Consider the following 21,830-nt stretch of genomic DNA (forward strand, 5'->3'; position numbering starts at 1 on the left):
AAACAGTAGGTCATTCATACCACTGGAACATTTCTATGATCATGCAAATATTCAAGGAAACTAATGTTCAGGAATGCAAATATACCTTACCTGCACTAGTTGCAAAAGGTAATGCAGAACATCGTCATCTTCTAAGCTCTCCAGCTTTTGAACTGCCATTGCTCTTACATTTTCATCCGAAAAGTTACAGTCCAAAAGTTGCATTGTTAGTCCAACATCCAAAGTGCTATGATCCCAAGCTTCTCTTTTAGCTAACAACTGGTATGTTTTAGCCACTATTTCTTGCTGTCCCCACTTCACTGAGCTAAGCAGCTTAGGATATGCCTTGGGGTGCTTTATGCTTTCATATCTAAAATGCCACAGTAATTCTTTGTCCTCAGGAGTAAGTGGATTAAGTGGGTCAGTGTCTACGATCGCTTCAAGTTGTTTGCGAAGCTGGTTGGGCATTTCAGCTCTTGTCCTATCCCCTTGGGGGTCAGATGTTATCCTATGTTTGGGCAAAGCTATTGGGTGGCAATATTTATCCAAAACAATAGAGATAGCCATTGAGTTTTCTTTATCAGGATTGGTTGCTGATGTAAGTTTGTCAGCATTGATGCTTCCCTGCTCTTCCCCTTTACCTGAAATCTTCCACATATGAAGCACGTACTCCCCACTACGTAGCAGTGAACGGTGATCAATCAACAAAATATTTACATAATAGAGTAGCTGAGTTTTGCATTTAGAATCGGAGTTGGGGGAATCATGTGACTGAAGGCTAACCTTTGTGGATAATGCCTGTGCTTTGCCACAGTATATCTGTAGATTTAGTAGCGCTCCTTTAGGCAAATCTTTAATTTTAATATCAAATTCAACCCAAGTATTCCACAGAACCTCCTCAGTAAAAGGCTTAGATGTGGTCTTTCTCTGTGAAAGAAGTTGTTGCCCATGTTGAATATTAGCCTCAACAAACACAGTAAGTTCAGTATTTCTTGGTAGCACTGGGATATCAATGCCAACTATCTTGACCCTGAATTTTCTATTACAGTCCCACAAAGAGATAATGAACACCCTCTCGTGATCTTTTCCGTCTATTGTCAGCTGTTCATGATATCCTGTAACACCTGTGCAGTCATCCACCAAGGGCCATTCTTCTTTCTGAACCTCATCCTCCTTGGGGTCAGGAGGGTCATCTAGTACTAGGTGGATCTCTTCCCCATTCTTCAGGCACTGTCTTATCCAGTGAAAATCTTTGATTGGCGTCTCTCCTGTGATATACTCATCTCTGCCACAAACCCTGAGAACAAAATCCAGTTCACTGTGATCCTCAGGAATATCCATCAAAGACTTCTTCTTTGCCATTTTTGTGAAAAAGCTCTGAAGGATCATATCTGGAGTGTCATCAATTGATACTTTAATTTTTTGGCTAGTTGTTCCTCTATGTATGATTATAAAAATATTGTTATTAGTAATCTTTTTAAACACATATTCTGGGAGTGGCTTGGATGTAATCCATGGATGCATTGAATACAATTTTGGATCTCTGCAGGCTACTTCAATCATTCGTGGTGTGACTAACCTGCGACGCGTAAATTCTAGCTCATCATCATGCACATTACTAACATCAGTGACATCATAGCCAATTAAATCATTAAGCTGCGTCTGAAATTCCTGAACTGCCTCTGTTGGTTTTTCCTTCTGGACAACATGAATTTTGCCTACCTTTTTCTGTAACACTTTCCAATACAGTATGCAGTCCAATGTCTGTATTACTTGATGTTTGTCATAAATTTCATACCACTGCCCTTTCTTTTGATATTGAAGAATAAATTGATCTGGGGTGAATTTATGGTAAAAGTCTGTGGTTTGGCTCATCTCTATTGCACGCATCCAAATCTGTGCTTTCATTTGCTCAACAGTACAGTTGCCAGCTATTTCGAGTAACATTGTTTCCGACATTTTAGTGTGTTTATTGTTTGTAGGCAGAATGAACTCAATGGATATCAGTTCCATTGAAGACAAATTACTTGCTGCACTGTATGGCTTCATTCTTCTTCTCCTTCGTTTGTTTTCCTCTCTCATTACAACAGGCTGTTCATAATTCCTCAACTCCATGCCAGAAGAAATCTAGCAAAACATACAAATGTTTGATCACTTTCTCATTTAATTTCTGTGTGTATTCTTCTACAGACACATTAGCTCTTTTTGTTAAGTTTAACTATAGGCTTTAATCATAACCTTTACATATACAATATATATTCCAAAAGTTTCTGAATAAAACTATTTTTGTTCAGGATGGCTTATTTGAATCAACCTATTAATTTTAAAACCAAACATTAGGTACAGCAATAACTAATTAAAATTGTGCATTTATAGAACACCATTCACCCAAACACATTTTATGAATTGTGAACCTGATCATGTGAGGGCCTCGGGGGCCTAAACTCCCAGACTTCACTAGAAACTGATCTCTAGAAGCTTGACAATGTTTTTTTGCTCCGACTAATTTTCTCTTTTGAATTTGGCAAACATTGAATTTTTTTCCCCTCCTGTATTTTGGATGATGCTGAAATTAACACAAATGGATTTTAACAATTAAAAGACATTTTGCTGTTAGTGATCCAGTATCACAGAATGATGTCATAGTAAGCTCCGGAGAAAAATATGTTAATTATAGCAGAGGAAACAAATATTGTTTCTATGTGGACCCCACAGAAAGCGAAACTGTTGATTGTTTCCCCCCTCCGTGATAAAGCATTAGGATATTTTTATTTTAAAAATCCCTTATATAATGTACATCTAAATTTTAGCCTAATATGATGAAAATGTTTGCAAGCCAATGACACTCTAGTACATTTTATAGCAAGTGAAAATATCTAAAACAAACAAAATCAGAAAGAAATTTTAAGACAATCTTACTGATTTTAAGAAAGCAAAAATGTTATCACTCACAATTAGTCTCTGTTCTACCATATCAAAGTGGAAGTTATTTACAAAGTATTCAGCTGAGGAAAGCAAAGTTGACTGGATGTACTTACATTTGTTCCCCTTCAATGTCTCCTTCACAAATTATGTTGTCAGATTGCTTAATTTCAACATTTTTTTAGAAAAAACTTTTATACATAAAGCCTTCCTCTATTTGCTTACAAAAAGCCCCAGTAATCTCATCAGGCCCTTGCAAATATTAGAACAAAAGGTAAGAACATTCAGGTTAGTTTTGTTGTAACAAAAGAACACATGGTGACTACAATTCGTTCTTAATGTTTCAGAAAGCAAATAACTCTGGGCACCATATTTATAATTACCAAATCAAATTGAAACATTACCTGATTACAAAGCACAGGATGAGTCGCTGAATAAGACTCATTTGTTTAATTTTAAAGTATTTTTTTAAATGAGGATCAAGAAAGTTGATTGTTTAAGTTGTTCTGCTTTTCTTGCTCGCCTTCATATCCAGATGCAAAGGAAGTGCTGCACTTACCAGGAAGGAAGTTTTAACCGAGTTGATTATACATATGATTGCTCATTTTAAAAAAGTCAGAATGCTTTTCCTGTTAAAGCAGAACAAATATATTTACAGTACTGCCAACCACAAAAACCTGAACTTGAGTTTTAAAACTCATGGGTGGAAGGGTTGTGCTAAAAATTACTCACTTCGATAAAAACATTAATAAAAATTAAAACAATGACATATGCATAAAACTAGAAGACTAGGAGAAATGCTCTGTATAAAGATGAACTATATCTGAAAGAGCCAAATTATAGATGCTTGGCTACAAAAAAAAGAAGAAAAAAAAGAACAAATTAAACAAGACACCATTAAGGCTCTAATGCTGCCTATATGCTAGCCCTTAGGACCTTTGACCTAGATTGACTACCAGGGATTTCCCTACCTCCACCCCCTGAACTTCCCCAACACCCTGATGCAGCTATTTACACAGTGTTGCCAATTTAGTCATTGGTTGGAAATTTGAATTGAAACATTAATACACACTTTAAAAGCATACAGTATATGATAAAATACTTGTACCCAAAAAAGTATAATGGGTTTGAAAAGTATGAACAAAGACTAGCTTCTTCACACAGCTGTTTTTTTGACAATGTTCGCACATTCGTTTTGGCAATGTTGGCCAATCTTATAATTTCAATATATGATTTGTAAGCTAGGTCTGAATGAGCTCTCCCCTGACAGCCAAGGCAGGGGGAAGGCTTCAGGACCAGACTTGAACTCACCTGAACTTGTACTTACATGAACTCAACTACTCTACCTAGGTATCCAGCAGACAGAGCTGTGTTGCCCAAGTGACCAATTTTGGCTGGTGTTGGATTACAAATCACTTTAGTATTGTTAGAGTATTGTTAGTATTATTAGAGTTCCCAGAAGTCGCCTACTACAGGACAGGCCGAACAAAGAAAATAACAGAACGCCACTAGCCGTCACCTTCAGCCCCCAACTAAAACCCCTCCAACGCATTATCAAGGATCTACAACCTATCCTGAAGGATGACCCCAACACTCTCACAAATCTTGGGAGACAGGCCAGTCCTTGGCTACAGACAGCCCCCCAACCTGAAGCGAATACTCACCAGCAACCACATACCACAAAACAGAACCACTAACCCAGGAACCTATCCTTGCAACAAAGCCCGTTGCCAACTGTGCCCACACATCTATTCAGGGGACACCATCACAGGGCCTAATAACATCAGCCACACTATCAGAGGCTCGTTCACCTGCACATCTACCAATGTGATATATGCCATCATGTGCCAGCAATGCCCCTCTGCCATGTACATTGGTCAAACTGGACAGTCTCTACGTAAAAGAATAAATGGACACAAATCAGATGTCAAGAATTATAACATTCATAAACCAGTCGGAGAACACTTCAATCTCTCTGGTCACTCGATTTCTGATCCTCAAAGTGACTATCCTTCAACAAAAAAATCTTTGAAAACAGACTCCAACAAGAGACTGCTGAATTAGAATTAATTTGCAAATTGGATACAATTAACTTAGGCTTGAATAGAGACTGGGAAATGGTTGATTCATTATAAAAAGTAACCTATTTCCCCTTGTTTATTCCTTCCCCCCTTCCCCCCCACTGTTCCTCAGATGTTCTTGTTAAACCCTGGATTTGTGCTGGAAATGGCCCACCTTGATTATCATACACATTGTAAGGAGAGTGATCACTTTAGATAAGCTATTACCAGCAGGAGAGTGGGGTGGGGGGAGAGAAAACTTTTTGTAGTGATAAACACCCATTTTTTCATGGTTTGTGTGTATAAAAACATCTTCTGTATTTTCCACAGTATGCATCCGATGAAGTGAGCTGTAGCTCACGAAAGCTTATGCTCAAATAAATTGGTTAGTCTCTAAAGTGCCACAAGTACTCCTTTTCTTTTTGCGAATACAGACTAACACGGCTGTTACTCTGAAACCTGTTTACTATTGAATGTGGGGGTCATGAAATGTTGTTATCCTTACTGTCTGAGTAAAGGGCAGCAGAACTATATTGAGCCTGTCCTGACCAAGGGGGTCACCCTCAGTGCTCAATTTTTGCCAGGGCTGAGCCCCAGCACCTCTAGGTTTGGCAGTTCATAGCCCCAGGACCTCTGGGCTTGCCACGTCAATTATGAAAGTGAAAAACTTGCTTGAGCCCTGGTACCTCTTTCATTACAAATTAAGCGCTGGTCACTCTCAACAGAACAGCACTCGCTGAGCAAGGGGTTTGGATGGCAGGTCCCAGTGGAGTGGGAGGGACAGGGGTTTTGCTTGTGGTGTGGGCTGTGCCTAGGACTAACAGGCACTATTTGACCTGCCCCTCTCCCCTATTTAAAGATAGAGCTTATTAGGCTCCAGAGAGAGTATTTTGTTTTGTTAAGTGACCATTAGAGCTGAAATCACTAATAATCAGGTCTAAGTGCTTAGACCTGCTGCAGGATGGCATTTCTGTGGAAAAGACAGCCCAGCCTGCACTCGCTGTGAGGTTCCCCAAATGAGAGCTGAAATCACTGAATGCTGGGTGGAACTTCAAGAGACCGACTTGCAGAGGTCACAGTGGCAGGTGGCAGCAGAAGGGGACATCACAGGGCGATCAGCGATGGAGTGGTGGTACAACAAACCACAGCAACCAGAGTGAACGGCCAGAGGGAGCGACAAGCAGCTGGCGGAAACAGCAAGATGACTTCTCCCCCGCACCCTCCCTCCCCGCAGGGTGGGAGGTGAACTCATGCGAAAGCACCTCTGAACTCTTGGTCTTCACTGACCAAAGACAATAACTATGAGTGGGGTGAGGCAGAGAGAGAAGGGAGGAGCAAGTTAAAGGAACATTTGTTTGTTGGATTACATTTTAGTGACTTTGCTCCAAAATGCTAGATTTGTGACTGACAAACTTATATAAATATACATTTCCTAGTAGGCCAAGATTTTTAAAACCATTGTTGGCAAGGTCGTCATCTCATATTCTTGCTATCTCGAGGAGTTATCTTGGGGAGTTTCTTTAGTAAACATTTTTATTATAATTAATTTTTACATAAGAACTAGGACTGTTGATTAATCACAGATAACTCACACAATTAACTCAAAAAAATTAATTGCGATTAATCACAGTTTTAATCTCACTATTAAACAATAGAATACCAATTAAAATTTATTAAACATTTTGGATGTTTCTCTACATTTTCATATATATTGTATTTTGTTGTAACTGAAATCAAAGTGTATGTTATTTTTTATTACAAATATTTGCGCTGTAAAAATAACAAAAGAAATAGTATTTTTCAATTCACCTCATATAAGTACTGTAGTGCAATCTCCTTATCATGAAAGTTCAACTTACAAATGTAGATTATTTTTGTTACATAACCGCAATTAAAAACAAAACAATGTAAAACTTTAGCGCCTACAAGTCCACTCAGTCCTACTTCTTGTTCAGCCAGTCACTAAAAGAAACAAGTTTATTTACATTTACAGGAGATAATGCTGCCCTCTTCTTATTTACAATATCACCTGAAAGTTTGAACAGGCATTCACATGGCACTTTTGTAGCCGGCATTGCAAGGTATACACATGCCAGATATGCTAAACATTCATATGCTCCTTCATGTTTTGGGCACCATTCCAGAGGACATGCTTCCATATCAGACAAACACAATATCTACCGAGATGGGACGGATCTAAGTAGTGAGATTGTTGGACCACTTTTGCTACTAAGTTCAAAGAAGACAATCACCATTCTCTCTTGTAAATCTACTGTTGAAATCACTTGGGTCATTAAACAATGCCATCCAGGCATCTGCTACAATAGTAGTAGATCTTTGTCCAGCAATGGAAGCTACACTAGGATCAGAGATACACCCATTTAAAGCGTACTAGAAGAATCAAAGACTTCACTTCAGAAGTTGACTAATTAGGGCACTTATATAGATTATTTAAATGAAGAGGACAAGAAGTGTTTGTTAAGCCAGCTGAAAAAGTAAAGTACACAGACTTGATTCTACATCTCTACAACAACAACTTCTGGATTCTATCAACTTCTACGTAGCTTTTACAGATACAGTCTATAAAACACCAACAGTTGAGTGGAGTGAGGCACTACCTGCAATGGGGCTGCTAATGTGATCAGGACAGAATAGAGAATTTGAACACAGAGTGGAATATCATATAATGAATGAATGAAGATATGGCTTCAACTTCTTCTTTATCATCACTAGTGGTTTGACCCAATCTCTGTGCTGTGTTTCCTGGGATGAAAGAAGTAGAAATTCATCTCTTTCTACTCCCAGTCACAACAGCTACAGCTGAGTGTTCTTGTTCCTCATTGAATAGAATTTTGTGTTTTGAAAGAAGTCGCCTTCTGCGTGATCATGAGCACATCATGAAGGACTGGAAGTACCGGACACATGAGAAGCCACCAAAAAAGAATGCACTGCATTTGAGAAGTTCATTAACAGAGTTGTGCAAAATTACACCAAGAAGGATGTAGATGTAGTGCTTCATAATAGGCTTGTGTAGCCAACTTTAATTTGTGTGTGGATTTAAAAACATGAGTTAAATCTAATAAAGTGGTCGTGAAACATTTTTCAGTTTTTACTATGGTGCCATACAGCCCACCTCCCCCCTGATGGTCTCACCCCTCATTGGTCCTCGCCTACCCACCCCTGTATTTTTAACACCTCCCCCTAATTTTAATTGCTGAGGAAAACACTGTTGACTATAGTTTTTGAATGTGGTCTCAGTATAGATGCCATATGGAGCTGGCTTTCTTGAAAGACTAGATTGAGATATCCATCTTATTTCCTGCTAATGTATGTGCTACAAATGATGACCAAGTGTATGGTTTTGGGATCTCAATATTTCTGAGAGATTGTTGTAAAAAGGAAGAGCATTTCAAGATTTGAGAGTTTGCATAACATACACTTTTACATGACATAAATTATGAATAGTGAATGATTTCTAGATTCCCATCTTCACACATTATTCCAAACTCTTCTATCCCGATGGCAACATTTTAAAAAGTTGTCTCAAGAAAATTTTGCGACACTGAAATCAATGGGCCTAAATGCATAAGGGTTTGTAGGACAGAACTCAGGATTGTCCTATAAAACAGGATGTATCCTCAGTAAGCTGTTTTTGTTGTTTGAAAATATAGTTCAGTTGAGCTTGTAGAATAAATCAACTGCTTAATTTAAAAAAACAATGTTTTTCATTTTTCTATTAACTTTTTAATTATTTTAAAATATACATATAGAAAAAACATACATAACAAGATATACATAGGCATCTCATAATACATGAGCTTCTCATAACGTATTTACCATTTGCTACCTAGCAGCTATATGTTTAGTTATATATAATATGTATGAATGTTTAAAATATAAATAAATTATTTGTATTACATATATTTTTCATTTTCTGAATTTCAGTTTGAATGGTTAAAATTTGTCACAAATATAAATGGACAAGTGTTAGGGAACCTTAACTGTAGGTATTGCTACTTCTCCATTATATATATATATATATATATATATATATATATATATATAAATATGTAATGTATTTACAAATGTATTTACTCCCCCACATACTGAAATCTACTGTGAATGATGGCCTGAGATTCAGGAAGAATTTGAAGTATGCACTTTTAACCCTAGTGATTTGTGCAGCCACTTACACCACAAGTTAAAGGAGCTATGAGAGATGCACATCCTTCAGGTTGGAGTTAATGGAAAATGCCATACGGGAAGGGGAATGTGGGAAAACAAAAATTAAAAATCAAAATGAAGGGACAGGGGACATTTTAATCTTTTTCCAGCATAGAACTTTATTAGTAACAGGCTGGCTATTTTGGAGAACAGCAGGTAGAACCCATTCTGGAAAAATGATGGCTGTGAGAAGGAGAGAAAATATACAACAGACAAATATAAAGGTGTTCAAACTCCAGCAGAGTGATTTGTACAGAGGGTATGTATACACTGAGAACATTACCGCGACACCGCTATAGTGCTTTAGAGTGGACACTACCTATGCTGACAAGAGGGGTTCTCCCACTGGCATAAGTAATCCACTTCCCCAAGAAGCAGTAGCTAGGATGACAGAAGAATTCTTCCATCACCCTAATGCTGTCTACACCAGGGGTTAGGTCGGTATAGCTATGTCTCTCAGAGGAGTGGATTTTTCACACTCCTGAGCCCTGGTCTACACTACGCATTTTGGTCGGATTTAGCAGTATTAGATCGGTTTAGCCCTGCACCCATTCACACTAGAAAGCCATTTTTTCCTGACTTTAAGGGCTCTTAAAACCGGTTTCTGTACTCCTCCCCAATGAGTGGATTAGCACTGAAATCGACCTTGCTGGGACAAATTTGGGGTAGTGTGGACGCAATTCAACGGTATTGGCCTCCGGGAACTATCCCAGAGTGCTCCATTGTGACCACTCTGGACAGCTCTCTCAACTCAGATGCACTGGCCAGGTAGACAGGAAAAGCCCCATGAACTTTTGAATTTCATTTCCTGTTTGGCCAGCATGGCGAGCTGATCAGCACAGGTGACCATGCAGTCCCAGAATCGCAAAAGATCTCCAGCATGGACTGAATGGGAGGTACTGGATCTGATCGCTGTATGGGGAGATGAATCCGTGCTATCAGAACTCCGTTCAAAAAGACGAAATGCCAAAATATTTGAAAAAAATCTCCGAGGGCATGAAGGACAGAGGCTATAACAGGGACCCGCAGCAGTGCCACGTGAAACTTAAGGAGCTCAGGCAAGCCTACCAAAGAACCAGAGAGGCAAGTGGCCCCTCCGGATCAGAGCCCCAGACATGTTGCTTCCATGATGAGCTGCATGCCATTCTAGGGGGTGCCCCTACAACTACCCCAGTCCTGTGCGTGGACTCAGTCAATGGACTCTCACACAACAGAGATGCGGATTTTGGAGACAAGGAAGATGAGGAGGAGGAGGAGGAGGAGGTTGAAGCACAGCAAGCAAGTGGAGAAACCTTTTTCCCCAACAGCCAGGAACTGTTTCTCACCCTGGATCTAGTACACTCCTAACCCACTGAAGGCAGGCTACCGGACATAGAAGGCGGAGAAGGGACTTCTGGTGAGTGTACCTTTGTAAACACAATACACGGTTTAAAAGCGAGCGTGTTCAATGATTAATTTCCCCTGAAGACTTGGGATGCATTCGTGGCCAGTACAGCTACTGGAAAAGTCTGTTAACGTGTCTGGGGGTGGAGCGGAAATCCTCCAGGGACATCTCAATGAAGCTCTCCTGGAGGTACTCCCAAAGCCTTTGCAAAAGGTTTCTGGGGAGGGCAGCCTTATTCCCTCCTCCATGGTAGGACACTTTACCACAGCAGGCCAGCAGCACATAATCTGGAATCATTGCATAACAAAGCATGGCAGCGTATGGTCCCGGTGTTTGCTGGCATTCAAGCAACAGCCGTTCTTTATCTTTCTGTGTTATCCCCACGAGAGTGATATCATTCATGGTCACCTGGTTGAAATAGGGAAATTTTATTCAGGGGACATTCAGAGGTGGCCGTTCCTGCTGAGCTGTTTGCCTGTGGCTGAACAGAAATCATCCCCGCTGTTAGCCACGTGGTGGGGGGAAGGGGGAAGCGATCATCCCAGAGAATTGAGTGTGTGTGTGTGGGTTTAGTTGGGTTTGTACTGCACGTTAACCCAAAAATCGCAGCCTTTCCTTTTAAATGGACAACCCATTTTAAAGGGCCAACCCAACGGGTTCTTGGTATGTGAAATGAGGGCGCTGCTGTTTAAAACCATTCCCACATGTTAGGAAGGTTAAAGAAGCCAAAAGACTGTGGCTTACCATGTCAGCCTGCAAGCCGAATTCTGTTGCCCGTCGGCCCTGCGTGTGTGATCTCTCACACCATACCGGCAGGCCCGCGATGTAAGAAGCAAAATGCGACCTTGTAAAGAAAGCACACGTGCTATGTAATGTTAACAGCTTGGTTCACCGTGAAAGAGTCTACCCATTGTTCTTTAAAATGTCTCTTTTTAAACACTAAACTTCCTTTTTTCCCTCCCGCAGCTGCGAATGTTTCATCGCTCCATGTATCATCTCCGTCCCAGAGGCTATCAAAGATTAGAAGCTGAAAAAAAATGCACTCACGATGAAATGTTCTCTGAACTCATGCAGTCCTCCCATGCTGAAAGAGCCCAGCACAATGCGTGGAGGGAGACAATGTCAGAGTCCAGGAAAGCACAAAATGAACGTGAGGACAGGAGGGATGAGCAAGAGGAGAGGTGGCGTCAGCGTGATGACAGGAGGCAGGATGCAATGCTGAGGCTTCTGGAGAATCAAACTGATATGTTCCGGTGTATGGTTAAGGTGCAGGAAAGGTACAGACCGCCACTGCAGCACCTATGTAACCAACAGCCCTCCTCCCCAAGTTCCATAGACTCTTCACCCAGATGCCCAAAAACGCAGTGAGGGGGCCTCCAGGCACCCAACCGCTCCATCCCAGAGGACTGCCGAAGCAACAGAAAGCTGGCATTCAACAAGTTTTGAAGTGCAGTGTGCCCTTGTCCTTCCATCCTCCCCTCCTCCCCCACCCCAGTTGGTGCTTCCCTCATCCCCCACCCCTCCCGGGCTACCTTGGCAGTTATCCCCCTATTTGTGTGATGAATTAATAAAGAATGCATGAATTTGAAACAACAATGACTTTATTGCCTCTGCAAGCGGTGATCAAAGGGGGGAGGGGAGGGCGGTTGGCTTACAGGGAAGTAGAGTGAACCAAGGAGACAGGTTTTCATCAAGGAGAAACAAACAGAACCGTCACACTGTAGCCTGGCCAGTCATGAAACTGGTTTTCAAAGCTTCTCTGATGCGCAGCATGCCCTGCTGTGCTCTTCTAACTGCCCTGGTGTCTGGCTGCGCGTAATCAGCGGCCAGACGATTTGCCTCAACCTCCCACCCCGCCATAAACATCTCCCCCTTACTCTCACAGATATTGTGGAGCACAGCAAGCAGTAATAACAATGGGAATATTGGTTTTGCGGCGGTCTAACAGAGTCAGTAAACTGCGCCAGCGCGCTTTTAAAGATCCAAATGCACATTCTACCACCATTCTGCACTTGCTCAGCCTATAGTTGAACAGCTCCTGACAACTGTCCAGGGTGCCTGTGTCTGGCTTCATGAGCCATGGCATTAAAGGGTAGGCTGGGTCCCCAAGGATGACCATAGGCATTTCAACATTCCCAACAGTTATTTTCTGGTCTGGAAAGTAAGTCCCTTACTGCAGCCGTTCCCACAGACCTGAGTTCCTGGAGATGTGAGCGTCATGTACCTTTTCTGGCGATCCCACATTGATGTTGGTGAAACGTCCCTTGTGATCCACCAGTGCTTGCAGCACCATTGAAAAGTACCCCTTGAGGTTTATGTACTGGCTGCCCTGGTGGTCTGGTCCCAAGATAGGGATATGCGTTCCGTCTATCACTCCACCACAGTTAGGGAACCCCATTGCAGCCAAGCCATCCAGTATGACCTGCACATCTCCCAGAGTCACTACCCTTGATAGCAGCAGGTCAGTGATCGCATTGGCTACTTGGATCACAGCAGCCCCCACAGTAGATTTGCCCACTCCAAATTGATTCCCGACTGACCGGTAGCTGTCTGGCGTGGCAAGCTTCCAGAGGGCTATCGCCACTCGCTTGTGAACTGTGAGGGTTGCTCTCATCTTGGTATTCTGACGCTTCAGGGCAGGGGAAAGCACGTCACAAAGTTCTATGAAAGTGACCTTACTCATACGAAAGTTTCGCAGCCATTGGGAATCGTCCCAGACCTGCAACACAATGCGGTCCCACCAGTCTGTGCTTGTTTCCGGGGCCCAGAATCAGCATTCCATGGCATGAGCCTGCCCCATTGCCACCAGGATGGTCAAATTGCCAGGGCCCGTACTTTGAGAGAAGTCTGTATCCATGTCCCCATCACTCTCCTCACCGCGCTGCCATCGCCTACTCGCCTGCTCTTGCAGGTTCTGGTTCTGCATATACTGCTGGATAATGTGTGTGGTGTTTAGAATAGTTACAACTGCCGCGGTTATCTGAGCGGGCTCCATGCTTGCCGTGGTATGGCATGAGCAGGAGAGCAGAGTGGCAGCGGAAGCGACTGGTGGATGACGATGCTGACAGCAATATGGTGCCTGCACAGAAAAAGGCTCGAAACGATTGTCAGCTGTTGCTTTCACGGAGGGAGGGAGAAGCAAGGGGTAGGCTGGCAGCAGACAGTGCAGTACAACTGCTAGCCATCATCGTCTCCTGGGTGCTCGCGGTGCTGCTGGCTGGGAGAGCAGCCTGAGGCAGAATGGCCCCCTCAAGGATTGAACTCACAACCCTGGGTTTAGCAGGCTAATGCTCAAACCACTGAGCTATCCCTCTACCAATACTCCAGGCAGGACTGAATCTCCATCAGACAAAACTTAAAGAAGAGAATGACCTGAGTCAATCCCATTTATGTCCAGGTGCCCCTGAGAGACCTGACCGAGGTCTGCCAGGAGCACCCATGTCTGCCCAGGCGCCACGACCAACCTCACCGAGGCCGGCCAAGAGCACTCAGGAGACGACGAGAACATATACCAGTCATACTGCACTGTCTGCTGCCACAAGGCAATGAGCTGCTGCTGTGTAGCAATGCAGTCCCACATCTGCCAGCACCCAGGAGACATACGGCGACGGTGAGCTGAGCGTGCTTGCCGTGGTATGGCACCTGCACGGGTAACCCAGGAAAAAAGGTGCGAAACAATTGTCTGTCATTGCTTTCATGGAGAGAGGGAGGGATGGGGGGCCTGACGACATGTACCCAGAACCACCCGCGACAATGTTTTTTGCCCCATCAGGCATTAGGATCTCAACCCAGAATTCCAATGGGCGGCGGAGACTGAGGGAACTGTGGGATAGCTGCCCACAGTGCAACGGTCCGGAAGTTGACGCTAGCCTTGGTACTGTGGACGCACTCCACTGACTTAATGGTCTTAAGTGGGGACACACACAATCAACTGTATAAAATCGCTTTCTAAAAAATTGACTTCTATAAATTCGACCTAATTTCGTAGTATAGACATACCCTGAGAGATGTAGCTACACCGATGTAAGTTCCTAGTGTAGACCAGCCCTTAGACATCCACGCCTATACTATGTCTGGAATATGGGGAGGGGGACTATAGCAGCATAGCCATGGTGATATAGCTATGCTGGCATAACCTGTAGTGGCGACGCAGTTTACCGTGACAAAAGGGGTTTTTCTGTTGCTATAGGCACACCACCTCCCCGATCGACGGTAGCTACGTCAACAAAAGCATTCCTCCATTGATCTAGTTGTGTCTACACCAGGAGTTAGTTCAGCATAACTACAGCATTCAGGGATGTGGATTTTTTACACCCTTGAGGGCTGTAGCTATGTCAGTCTGGGGCTTATCTACCCTTAAATTGCTACAGCAGCACAGCTGCACTGCTGTCATGCTTCAGTGTGGACACTACCTACGCAATGGTGGGCAACCTGCGGCCTCCAGGGATGTGCGGGCCGCTGCTTCCTGCAGCTCCCACTGGCCAGGAACAGCGAACTGCAGCCACTGGGAGCTGTGGGCGGCTGTGCCTGTGGATGGTCAATGTAAACAAATTGTCTCGTGGCCCGCCAACGGATTACTGATGGGCAACCTGTAGGCTGCACGTGGCCTACCATTGACCTACGCCAATGGGAGGAATTCTCACATTGGTGTAGGTCAGGAGTGGGCAAACTATGGCCCGCAGGCCACATCTGGCCTGCCAGTTGATTTAATCCGGTCCTTGAGCTTCCGCTGGGGAGCGGGGTCTGGGGCTTACCCCACGCCCGCGCCCTAGCTGGGGAGCGGGGTTGGCAGCTGCTCCGCGCAGCTACCAAAAGCAGCAGCATGGCCCTCCTCTGGCTCCTACGTTTAGGGGCAGCCAGAGGGCTCCGCATGCTGTCCCTGCCCCAAGTGCCGTCCCCGCAGCTCCCATTGGCCACAGTCCCCAGCCAATGGGAGCTACAGGGTCGGTGCCTGTGGACAGGGCAGCGTGTAGAGCCATCTGGCCGTGCCTCCGCGTAGGACCCAGCAGGGGGACATGCTGCTACTTCTGGGAGCTCCTTGAGGTAAGCACCGTCGAAAGCCTGCACCCCTGAGCCCCTCCCACACCCTGCGGAGTTGGGGTTATAGAAAAAAAATCTGTCTCTACATATCATAGGGCTTGTCTCCACTTACTGGAAGTAAGACCTGATAAATCAACTGCCGATCACTCTCACGTCAATTACGATGCTCCACCAGAACGAGAAGCATAAGGTAAGTCGACAGGAGAGTTTCTCCCGTTGACCCAGCTGGAGTTGCATAACTTAGGTCAACCGAGCCCTATAGTGTAGATCTGCCCATAGATGAAAATTCATAAAATGAAAGAATGTGTCCTAACCACAAGCTACTAGCTGTAAGTCTTTATGTCAATGGACCCATATATGTTTTACCTAAACATTTTGGATCTAATGGAATCCCATTGACCTGACATCATTAAATATATTTGGATTCATTAGGATCTTAATGACTGTGCCTCCTTAGATCTGGCATAAGCCAGCAAGAACCAGTCCAAACATTCTTACGGTTGGTTGGCATATGTTTAAAGATCAATTCCACCAAAACAAACACACTTCATTTCCTGGTCAACTATTCTGATAAACATCAACCAGCTGATCAGACTGGTTGTCATCTTACATAATAGACAGTAAACCTATACACTGCCCAGCCATTAAAAAAATGTTTTGGACTCATCCATTTGCAAAGGACAGTGGTGGTGGTATTGTGTGATAATCTAATGGTCCCGCCATCCATTGCTTCAGATATAGTACATGGTATTAGGACATCAATGCCAACTGTCTGGGCCTTAGAGTTCCTCTTTCCCAGCTCCATTTGGGCCTCGACCCCCACCCTCTGATCCACTCCAGTTCAGATGCCGTACTATATCTTTAGACTGTGAACCCTTTGGATGGGTATTGTCTCTTTTCTATGTGCAGTGAAGAGCTCAATGGAGTCCAAGTCATGAGTGATACCACAGGATAATATTTAATAGTAATCCAGTTTGGATGTGGGGGCATGTGTATTGACCCATGTACATAAGAACAACCATACTGGGTCAGACCAAAGGTACATCTAGCCTGGTGCTTCAGAGGGAATGAACAGAACAGGTAATCATCAAGTGAGCCATCCCCTGTCGCCCATCCCCAGCATCTGACAAAAATCGCAGAACCTCTGTTAGTGGCATCTAATACCACTAAAGAAGTTTCCTGCAAATCGAGTCACTCGGGAAGCCTATTTTTCCCCCTCTTTCTCCCCCCCCCTTTTTTTTTAAAAAAATATACATTTCCATATCTACATTTTAATGACAAAGTTACAGAAAGCCAAAAATACAAACACACAGTTCTTTTAAGATCACATTGTCTGTTACTAGGGATTAACAGCCAGGTAAGGTAAAATAAGAACGAAGCCAAACCCTTTTTGGCATTTCAAAAAGAGTGGGTGAATTCTTGTTCTGTGTTAGATTTAATTTCCACAAATCTCCATACTTCCTGGTTTTCTTTGACACTGGAAATACCCAAACACTAAGAAAATGATGTTTCTTTTGATATTTTTGACCTACTATGAAGTATTGAAAATATGATGAGAGGGTCAGTTTTCAAAAGATTTCCAGTACAATTTTACAGTTGAGCCATTCAAACTTTTGAGTCCTTATCCAAAGTGAAACTTCTGAAGTTGGACCATTTTAAAATTTTATTTATAAGCTTTGATTAAACAAATAGGGATTCTTGCAGAAGAAAAAAGATAAACAGTCCAATATTTGGACACCAACCACAGCTAGCAACTATTTATAATTTTAGTGGCAGGGACTGGAAACATGGACTCCTCAGGCCAAACTATTTATATTGGGGATAAATCTAGTTCTAGTCACTAGAAATATAGATATGTCTTGGGCAAGTTACTTAATCTCTTAGTGCTGCAGTTTACCCAATACAGGAATACTACTAATCTAGTTTGTAATGATGTTGTGAGGTTTAATTCATAATCAGCATTTATAAAATGTTTTGAGAAGATCTGATGAAAGATTATATAGGACAATGTGGTATTATCATTATGGCTTTAATTTTATATTTTGTACTATGAAATATTCACAATATCTATTGAACTTAGCTTTTTTAATAAGATCAAGTGCAACTATTAGAGCTTGTCCAGGTGGGAATGTTTTACCAGTAATACTGATATAGTCATACTGGCATAACCCACCATATGAAAAACTTATTTTGGTATAGGAGTGGCTTTTTCAGTTTACTTTTCCAAAAAACAAACTAAACTAAACTAAACTTAAAAAAAAAAAAAAAGGCACTCTGAAGCAGAATAAGGATGTCTACATGGAGGGTTATACCGGTGTAACAATATTGGTTTAAATAGACATCTTAGGTTGTTTTCAGTATAACCTTTCCCATGTAGACACGGAAATTTAATATCCAATACATTCTGTACCGGGGATTGTATCCCTTCCTTGCAGGGGTATTGACTTTTCTACATCGGTTATAATCCAGTGCTGAACTATGCAAACAAGATATTGTAAAAAACAAAACTGTATGTACCCATACCCAGTACGTCAAACCCATTAGAAGATTAATAACTCTCAGATGAACCAGGTGAACACTGGTAAAATCCTGTTGATAGGAAGCATGAATGTGCACATGCCAGTTGTCTAGCATACTTTCTAGTGCAGAGTGATCAGGTAAGGTAAGCTATTACCAGCGGGAGGGGGAGGGGGAAAGGGGAGGGACCTTTTGTAGTGATAATCAAGGTGGGCCATTTCCAGCAATTGACAAGAACATCGGGGGGGCGGGGAGAAGGGGGGAATAAACATGGGGAAATAGAAAAGGAGTACTTGTGGCACCTTAGAGACTAACACATTTATTTGAGCATAAGCTTTCGTGAGCTACAGCTCACTTCATCGGATGCATCGGAAATAGTTTTACTTTGTGTAATGACCCATCCACTCCCAGTCTTTATTCAAGCCTAAGTTAATTGTATCCAGTCTTGTCAACTGCTGGAAATGGCCCACCTTGATTATCACTACAAAAGGTTCCCCGCCCCCCTCCTGCTAGTAATAGCTCACCTTACCTGATCACTCTCATTACAGCCTGTATGGTAACACCCATTGTTTCATATTCTCTGTGTATATAAATCTCCCTACTGTATTTTCTACTGAATGCATCCAACGAAGTGAGCTATAGCTCACGAAAGCTTATGCTCAAATAAATTTGTTAGTCTCTAAGGTGCCACAAGTACTCCTTTTCTTTTAACAATACAGTAATATTTCACAAAAGCAAACAAAAGTTTGAAAGTAAGGAAATTAACAATGAAGGTCCCTGCAGCATTCTGCTTACTGCCTACTTCTTCCTATTGTGTATTTTATTTACAACACTCCGGTCTTTAGTCACATGGCGATTTCGTCTGCACCAATACTCTTCTCTTATGCCAGGTACAGGGTGTATACAATAATTGGAAGATTTATGGCCTATTATGAAGATTTATGTATAGGAAGGACACAACAGACATTATCTATTAGATGAGAAAATCCATTTATTAGTGTTTAATATTTATACTGCAATAGATCAGGTTAACAGATTTTAAGGTGAGAAGGGACCATTATGATCAGCCAGTCTGACCTGCATAACATAGGCCAAAGAACTTTACTCAATAATTTCTGCATCAAGCCCATACCTTCTGTTTGAGCTATAGGATATCAGGATTAGAGCACCATGCTATTTGGCACCATATATATATATTTATGACTTCAAATAGTCCCTGATTTGAAGAATTTAATCTACACTCAGTTATGCAAATGGATAATCTCTTTGGGTGAAATTACTTGTATGTGTAAACATTTTCAGGATTAGGGTTTAAATAAATTGAGAGTAATAAAACAGAATTTAAATTGTTACAGGGAAAAAAAACTGCAAGAAAAAAATTGAAAATAAATTTAAACTTAAAACACTGATGATACATTAAATTAATAGTTAACCTTAACTCTATTGTAATTAACATATTAGTCAAAGAATTTTCCTAGGTTTTAAACAGTCTAACCTATTTTATTACTTATATTAAGAAATATTTACATATGCTTCCATAGTAATTCTTCTAAATTCTGTAGCAGTAAATACAGACCTTCTAAGCTTTGGAACACCAGAGCAGTCAAACCACAACTCAAATTCTACAACGGTCACTATGCACATTTAGCAGAAATTCCTTAGATTCTAAAATCTACAGCAGTCATTCCGGAGTTTGAAAGCACATACACCTGCCAACTGTAAGAATGGCCAACCTGTGTGCAGGATACACTTCCAGGTTTTGTGAACTAACAATAAATCAATCTCATAGGCTTGAACTACACCGGCATTAGAAAATTAGGGGCCAAAAATCCCTGACCCCACCCAGTCTTTATATACACAATACATTGGTGTGACAACCGTTAGAGCTGTACCCACTGGTTAGTGTGTTTCTGTTGGCTTTGTCTACCTTAATTTTTTTTTCCAGGGTTGCTTATGTCAGTGGCAAAGTAAGGAAGGCTTCTGCACTGTGATCTGACCCGTCTCTTAACTTCCGGGGGGCTCTGCACGGGCAAGTGGTCCACCTGCACAGAGCTCATTGCAAGATCAGGGCCTGAGAATTGAGAACTCCCAGAAGGTAAAAGTAGCAGGCCTATACCATAGCTTTCGCTGAGGAAAAGTGAGTCAAACAAGCCTTGAAGCCCTTCAGCCAAGTTGTGTTAGAAGCGTGTGTTGGAGCTACACAACAGCTGCAAACCCCATTTTCTCTGAGGCCCACACCTGCCCCCCCGGGGTATCATTGGCACCCAAGGCCGCCCCCCTGCTCCAGGGCTGCTGCACCCCAAGTCCTGCTGTTACAACAACACGCCTCCTCCTACTCCCCCGCAGCCTCGCCTCGGCACCCAGTGCCCCCGGACCGCAGGGGGAGGTGCGTGTCCCAGCAGCTGCCTGTAGCCCGGAGAGGCAGGGAGGAAACAAACGAGCCTGTTCTGCGGGAGCCAGGGGCGAGCCCGGCTTCTCGCTACTCACCGGCTCCGCGCAGGTGTTTTCCCCAGCCGAGAGGCGGGCAGGACCCGCGGGCGGAGGGGAGCCCGGCGCCGGCAGTCCCGGAGCTTCGGCCGCCGCCTGTCCCGCTCCCGGCGCGCTGGGCAGCCGGCTGCGGAACCTCCCCCTGGAGCCGCGGCGGGCAGCTGCCGCCGCTCGGTCCAGCTCGGCGCCGAGCCTGTGGGTGGGAGCGGCCCTGTGGTGCCCGGCCCGGCACCTGGCAGCTACTGCGAGTGCCGCGCACGGGCCTGAGCCGGGGCAGGGCGCTGGCAGCTCTGCTGGGCAGCCGCGACCACGCCCGGCGGAAGGACAGCACGGGGGGAAGCCCAGGGCATCCCCCGTGAGCCGCGCAGGGGGCGGGGAGGGCACCCGGGGGCTGCTCTGTGAGTGGGGCAGCGCAGGGGGGAGTGCAGAGCAGAGGACAGCCTCTGAGGAATGGGGGGAGGGCGCGCTGGAGTTTTCAATCCCCCTTTCTCAAGTGTCGTGGCAGCGGTAGGTTTGGTATGGCCCGGTCTGCTATGTTCCTACTTGCTGAAACAAAGCCTGTGTGTGACCTCGGAGAGAGGCGCAGTCTGTACTGCAGGTTTTGTAAGGGTGCCCCTACACCAATGCAATTTCCCCCACCCCCATGGAGGTGCTGCCTGCACCCCTGTGAGACGGGGTTTGCACCAGTGCTAGTTCACCTGCTGAGGTAAGTCACGCTGGTGCAAGCCACGGGTTTATTTTATTTATTTATTTTTTGCTATTGCGCATTAGGGATTGGGACTGTTGTAAATAGTGGGACTGGTGCAAATCTCCCGAGACTACGCAAGACCTCAGTGGAGAAATAGTTACTCCGTTCTAGAGCTAGCTATTGCAAGATGTAAGTGTTTGAGGTGTTGAGAAATTGCTTCCCTACACCCACTGTGATATTTGACCAGATTATATATGGTAATTACTATTTTATTAGATTTAGATGCCTCTTTGATTTCTCTCAGTATTATGCACTCAATAGCCTGCTTGTGATCTGAAGGCCACCAATATAGTCCTACTGGTATATTTGTATTTGTATTATGATTTGGTATTTAGATACTTGTAGTGATTATTTTTGGTCATGTGCCTATTTTTAATTCTAGTTTGTCTGATACCTCAGTTCCACTAGTTTGTCTGACATCTTAGTAAGTTTATCAACATTAATCTTTATGGCCTGAACCTGTCCCTCC

At 43.4% G+C, this 21,830-nt stretch overlaps 1 protein-coding gene and 1 pseudogene across 1 annotated transcript in view; one reads left to right on the top strand and one right to left on the bottom strand.

Moving 5' to 3' along the window:
- PIK3CG (phosphatidylinositol-4,5-bisphosphate 3-kinase catalytic subunit gamma) overlaps positions 1 to 20,744 on the bottom strand; it is a 51,521-nt gene extending 30,777 nt beyond the window's left edge. The window contains exons 1-2 of the mRNA XM_074942475.1: positions 20,614 to 20,744; positions 91 to 2,106 (exon numbers count right to left, since the gene is read on the bottom strand). Of these exons, the coding sequence (XP_074798576.1) occupies positions 91 to 2,094 (2,004 nt within the window). The 5' untranslated portion in view covers positions 2,095 to 2,106; positions 20,614 to 20,744. The remainder of the gene's footprint in view (positions 1 to 90; positions 2,107 to 20,613) is intronic.
- On the top strand, positions 10,034 to 20,972 carry LOC141990651 (uncharacterized; annotated as a pseudogene).
- The last annotated feature ends 858 nt before the right edge of the window (positions 20,973 to 21,830 follow it).

Source organism: Natator depressus, chromosome 1 (genome assembly GCF_965152275.1).
Source record: "Natator depressus isolate rNatDep1 chromosome 1, rNatDep2.hap1, whole genome shotgun sequence".
Lineage (NCBI taxonomy): Eukaryota > Metazoa > Chordata > Testudines > Cheloniidae > Natator > Natator depressus.